At 41.6% G+C, this 6,000-nt stretch overlaps 1 protein-coding gene across 1 annotated transcript in view; it reads right to left on the bottom strand.

Annotated features, from left to right (window-relative positions):
• Positions 1–2,501: 2,501 nt before the first annotated feature.
• The window catches only part of Cdh20 (cadherin 20), a 224,122-nt gene continuing 220,623 nt past the window's right edge, over positions 2,502–6,000 (bottom strand). Inside the window, 1 exon segment of the mRNA XM_047526681.1 lies at positions 2,502–3,573. Coding sequence (XP_047382637.1) covers positions 3,068–3,573 — 506 coding nt within the window. The 3' untranslated portion in view covers positions 2,502–3,067.

The raw sequence follows: 6,000 nt of genomic DNA, 5'->3' as shown, positions 1-6,000 counted from the left end.
CCTGTGTTCATGTAGTCAAAGCCCCATTTGGCTATACTGTGGATTCTGATATCAAGGCATAGTTCTGTATTACTAATGAGCTAGTGACAATCTTTAATCAATATACCAGCTCTGAATCCTGTTTTCAGGATTTGCATATTCTTTTTTGGGAAAGCCGTTCCATTCTTGCCTTTGCTGTCTGCCATGTTGAAATATTCTCCTTTTTTGATTCAATTTTGTGCATTTTTAATCTTTGCTTATATTCTCATTCAGAATACAGTTTTTCACATCGAGTCTAAAAAAAAATCAAAATTGATTCCTACAGATGCTCTTGTTCCCTTCTAACATATTGATTATTGGCTACCAACTTTATCTGTTAACAAATACATAGTGGAATAATTGTATAGCTCTCTGGCCTCATCAAAGCACACGACCTGTTCCATCAGCGACGATTTCCCTTCTCCCAACACCCTGCACACTTGTTTTCCTTCCCAGAGGCAGCAGCATTTGTGGTATTCTGTGGTAGCAGAAAGGGAATTTTAAAACTCGTTTGGAGGGAAAGAGTCTCTTGCAGCATACAGTATAAGCTGAAATGATCTCCAATTCACTCCTTCTTTCACATTTTCCATATTACACTACTAAATATTCTCTCAGGGACCAGCACATCTAGAAAGTTCTGTATAATCACTTTATGCCAGTGTCATGGGGACCACATTTGCAGGATTTGGGGCATGATAACCCCCTGTGGTTAGAATAACAGCTGTTCCCAGTTGTAGGACATGCAACACAAAGTGAAATAGTCACAAAAGTATCTGAGCTTGAGGTGGAAAGGAAGAATGTCATAGAGGTTAATTTGTCCACGTTCACATAATTAGTATGTCCTAGAGTCTGGTTTGGGTTCAAGTTCATGTTTTGTTCTTTTCCGTTGTTACATTTATTTTTATATTATACTCTACCCTCAAGGAGGAGGTGTTAGGATTGCCTGCCTTCCATGGGAGGAAAAGGTCTGTATGTACAAAGCTGAAGATGAGAATTTGCCTGGCTGTTAATGTACTATGCAGTATGCATAAAATCACAGCCCCCGGGCTCCCAGGCCCTCATCTGCCCTCACATATCTTTCTTTATCATTCCTATACATTTCTGCCAAACTGCCCTTTTTAGTAAAAGAGATTCGCCACACCACTCTATTGATAGGGTGGACCTCTAGTCGGCTGATGATCTAATCTTCATGTATTTGAGAGAGAGTAACCATATACCATGTGTTCTTGAAATGTGGTCCCTGAACCAGCAGAATCAGCATTCCTAGGAACTTGTTAAAAAGGGAAATTGCTCCAGACCTATTGAATCAGAAATTCTGGGGTGAGGTAGTTTAAGTCTAAGTCCTCCAGTTGATTTTGATACATATTAAAATTTGAGAATCACTTGTATAATCAAAATTCTTAGAAAACTATTTTGTTCATAATTTGTCCTCAGTTGTGAGGATAATTGTGTAGATATCCTTTAGTAAAGAGCATCAAATAAAGAGATCCTTCCTACCATGTACACAAAAAGCACTTGTTTAGCATCTACTGCAGGCAGAGGACTATGTTAACTACTTTAATGAAAGAAAAGAAGAATAAAATAAGCTTCCAAACTTCTGGGGCTTATTTAGAGTGAATAAGTGGATCATTTTTGATTTGGCAATAGACATGAAAACAACACAGTAGCCTACCTCTTTGGTGGCTTTGTGAAATACCCTCTCACAAAGTGCAAAATATGGGCTAAATGCATCACTGTATCATTGATATTACTAAACTATCCCTTGTTCTTTTCAGAGATGGAAGAATAAAGATTGTTCATTAAAAGTTTAATCATTTGAACCATAACATTCACCTGGTTAGTGACTGAAATAGATATACGACCTCATACTTCTTTGACATTGCTTCTGCCTTATAAATCAATCTTGGTTCCAGGAATCTGAGGCTGAATCAGAATCAAAGTCACCTTCTACCTGCTTAGCAATTAAACAGATTTGCAACAGACCTTCCCTTCTATTTAACTTTTATTAAAAGAAGTGCTAAGGTACTGGGATGCAGTACATCATATTTATTACCAAAATTATTAACAAATATACAAAACTTATACATGTAATTTTCTTACATCCATTTATTCTCTATAATACTGATTTTTGTTCAAGTAGGTTATCTACAGTATGTAAACATCCCTTGGATTGACCTCACACAGATTAGGAAAGCCCTCTAACCCATGCTTTTATCAGATACTTCTTTTTATTTGGCTTTCATTTGTAGCATCTAATCTCCACATTTGGCACATGGAAGAGACATCTACAGTGCAAAAGAGGCAGATTTTCTCGTTTCATTCTGAACACTTTTGCAGGGGCATAAAGAGCTGAGAGGAGAACAGAAGCACTCTAACTCGATGGCACTGTATTAGCTGTAATGCCAACAACTCTTGGTTCAGCTATTAAACTTGAGCACAAAGTCAATGTCTCTTCCTTCTCCCACCCTCCCACCCATCCCCCATGCAAGGCTGATTCAGTCTTAACCTTGTCTCAAAAGGGTTAAAAGAAATTCCATCCATTCCAGAACACGTAGGTTAATTTCACCAAAGAACAATTTTTCAGGGTTCTTGTGTGTGGGTTGGTTTCTGTGGTCTGATCATACAGCAAAACTCTTAAATGGAAAATAAAAGGAATATGACGTTTTTATTACCTGCGTTCACTTGCCATCTCTGTATTTAAGACCAGCGCCTTTTTTGTGGTGGCAAAGTGACAAAGGACTTGGTGAATGGCAAAAAAAGGCCAGGCTTGTCTAACACCTTGGACTCCAAGCCTTTGACTATAGTGTCAGAAAAATTAAAGAGAAAAGAAAGAAAAAAAGGAGATCCTGCCCTCCTCTTCCTGGGTTTCCTTTTGATTATTTAAATTAATCTAACCAAGTAAAGCTGATCCAGAGAGAGCTCTGTTCACCCCGCTCACCCCATCCTCACTCTCTAGCACAGTATTGCTCGCGTGATCGGCTGCACCTCGTCCGCGAAGTAGCCTCCGAGAACGTCTGGGTTTGGACGTGCGCCCGCCTCCCGGCTTCCATCACCACAGGGGCGCTGGCCCTTCCGACGCCCCGTAGAGCTCCGCCAGCTTCCGGAAGCGGGGCCCCCAGTCGGTGAGGAAGTCGAAGCTCTGCTCTGAGTCTGAGGTGGCCGACTGCAGGGAGCTCAGGGACCCCGCTACGGAGCCGTCACCCTCGAACATGTATGTCTGGAGGGAGTCGAAAGGTGGGGCCCACAGGTCCATGTCGGCCTCGTAGAGTTTGGCCAGCACGTAGCTGTGGACGGTGCTGTTGACAGCGCACGTCTGAGGCACGTAGCGGGAGAGACTCTCGATCTCGGGCAGCATGTCCTGCCGCGTCTTGGGGGCGGCTCCCGCCTGCGCCTCCCGCGGGTTCCACATGGCCGCGATGTCGAAGGCCTCGGTGTCCTCCTCGCCGCCGCCCTCGTCGTCGTAGCGGACGATGTTTTCGTGGATGTTCTCGTCGTCGTCGATGATGTAGGGCTGCTTCCGGTGCCGCCTCATGGACAAGATGAGCAGCACCAGCACTGCGGGGAACAGGGAGAAGAAGGTGTTCACTGGTAAGCGCAGCCGCGCGTTGGCCCTGGAAGTTCGCTCCTTAACCCCGGGGGAGGCAGCATTCGCTGAGCTCAGGCAGCACGTGGGTATTTTAATCCTCGGGGAGTCAGCAGCCACCTCCCTCCTCCTTACTCTTTCTGCCCGTGGTAGATTGAGGTCTTGCGGGCAAATGAAGCCCTGGGTCTCTACAGTTGGTTCAGTTAAAAAGTGGCATGTGATGTCTGTGCATCAGCTTGCTGCCTTGAAACACTGTGTGCGCACCCACCCAACCAGTGAGAAATCCCACTTAAAAAGCGCAGAGCACCGTGGCCTGCCGTGAAATCAGCCCAGCTAAGCATCAGATCACGTACTCTGCCTATAAAACAGTGACTATACTTTTGTTTTGTAATGTGAAAATATTGTGTGGATGAAATTCTGCTTTCTTACATCAGCATCTTAATCGGATTCTAACTCCACATATAATCATCTATGAATGAATTTGCCTATAGATACATAAACAGGACTTGAGCTTGTGAGGGGCTGACAGATCTGACTCCATGAGAATGTTACAGGCCAGACTCTAAGGGAAATGACTAAACAGACTCCATTTTGCTCTGAGACTCCATGTTATGTAGGAAGTAATTTTCTCCCATGGGAACACCCCGCCTCTGTGCCCATCATCAGTTATACAAGGGCAACTCCTATGTAGTAAAAATTGCTCTCTTTTGATGATTACTGTGATTTTTGGTATAAGAACCCCTACAACCCTGTGGTCAGGGCTGTTCTCTCAATAGCCATTTTTTGGGGCATTGTGTGAGACAGTCAGCGGACTGGCTTAATAAAGATTCTCAAATTTGGACTTCTCAGTGGTGATTGTCTGTTCTTAAGTTGCACCCCTTAACAGAGCTAAAGTAGTTGTCTTCTTATACCTCCTTCAAAAAATAGGAGCGTCAATGACCCGTGTGGTGCATTCCTCAGGAAAGCCTTTCGTTAGAGAGGTGGTTGTGGATTTCTGGATCTAGTCGTTTTCATGGAATGAAGGGAATGAGTGGTAACATGTTATAGAATTCATCATGTTATCTAAGAAGTACCACACTGTTAGATGTGCCCTTGCAGGTTTGGATAAAATTTTATCCCAACACATGCACTTTTTTTTTTTTTTTTAAAGGATGTGTTCACTGGGATTTAGAGGAGAGATAGAGATGATTCCATTGAGCTGTTTATCTTTGTGACTGAAAATGTTTTCCAGGAAGTGTGTTGAAGTTTTAGCTATGGAACTGTTATTGATTTTTTTTTTCCTGGTGTGCTTTGTTACATCTGGTGAATAGTGACAATTTGACACTGTAAAATAAGTCCCCAGTTTATCCAAGGGAAAAAATAGTGGAGTACACTCATCTGTGTAGCAAGAGATTGCAGACTGAACAACAAAGTTCACAACAATTATTTTTTAAAAGTATTTGAATGTAGAATGAGCTTTTTGTATAAATTGCAGTTAATTATGTCAGTAACCTAATTTTTTTGTGATTAGGTTGGTTGATAAAATGTACACAGAAAGTAATTACATACTTGTGTGTTTTTTCTGTGTGTAAAAACGTGAGGCATAGATTAGAACTGTAGGATTTTAGGGAAAGAGACTAAAAGAACTGTAAAGAAGTGGGAGCTTGAACTGAGCATCAAAGACTGGAGTGTAATTTGGATTGAATGCAGATGGAAAAATGGGAGTCTAAGTGAACATGCTTTATTTGTGGGATTCAGTAAACAGTTGTTAAAACCTAAATATTTGTTTAGGCTCTGTGCTAAGCAATGGGAAATAAGATTTATTATGACATGGTTTCTGTTCCTAGGAATTTGCAGGCTAAGGAGAGTAAAAACAATTGTTGATGACTAATACAAATCAGACGTGATAAGGGTTATAGACTCACAGGTGTTACCAATAGAGTAGAGAGGCATAGTCAGTGAATTATGGGGCAACTGGGAAGGGATTCACACAGGTAACCTTGGAGTGGTAGTGGTGATATTTTGGAAAATGCTAGTATGCAAAATGAGAAAAGTTTTTGAGTAGCCAGGCATGGTGGCATGCAACTGTAGTCCCAGCTACTCTAGAAGCTGAGGCAGAAGAATTGTTTGAGGTTAGCCTGGGCAACATAGTAAGGCTCTGTCTCTTAAAAGAAAAAAAAGAAAAAAAAAAAAAGAAAAGAAAAGAAAATAATTAAAAGTCTTTGAGTTTCTTCTGGAGGAAATTCTGATGGTGGTGGAGATTTAGGCAGTGTGTGGAAGGTCCATTTTATTAAAGTGTCTTTTTTTTTTTAGGTAATCTGATTTAATAATAAGTGGTTTAATGCACTCTGAAAATCAGATTTTGGGAAAATGGTCTTAGCCAAAAGGCTCCCTTCATTCCCTGACAGAAGAGAATCAGT

This window comes from Sciurus carolinensis, chromosome 15 (assembly GCF_902686445.1).
Source record: "Sciurus carolinensis chromosome 15, mSciCar1.2, whole genome shotgun sequence".
Lineage (NCBI taxonomy): Eukaryota > Metazoa > Chordata > Mammalia > Rodentia > Sciuridae > Sciurus > Sciurus carolinensis.
This window is presented reverse-complemented; position numbering and strand designations above follow the sequence as displayed.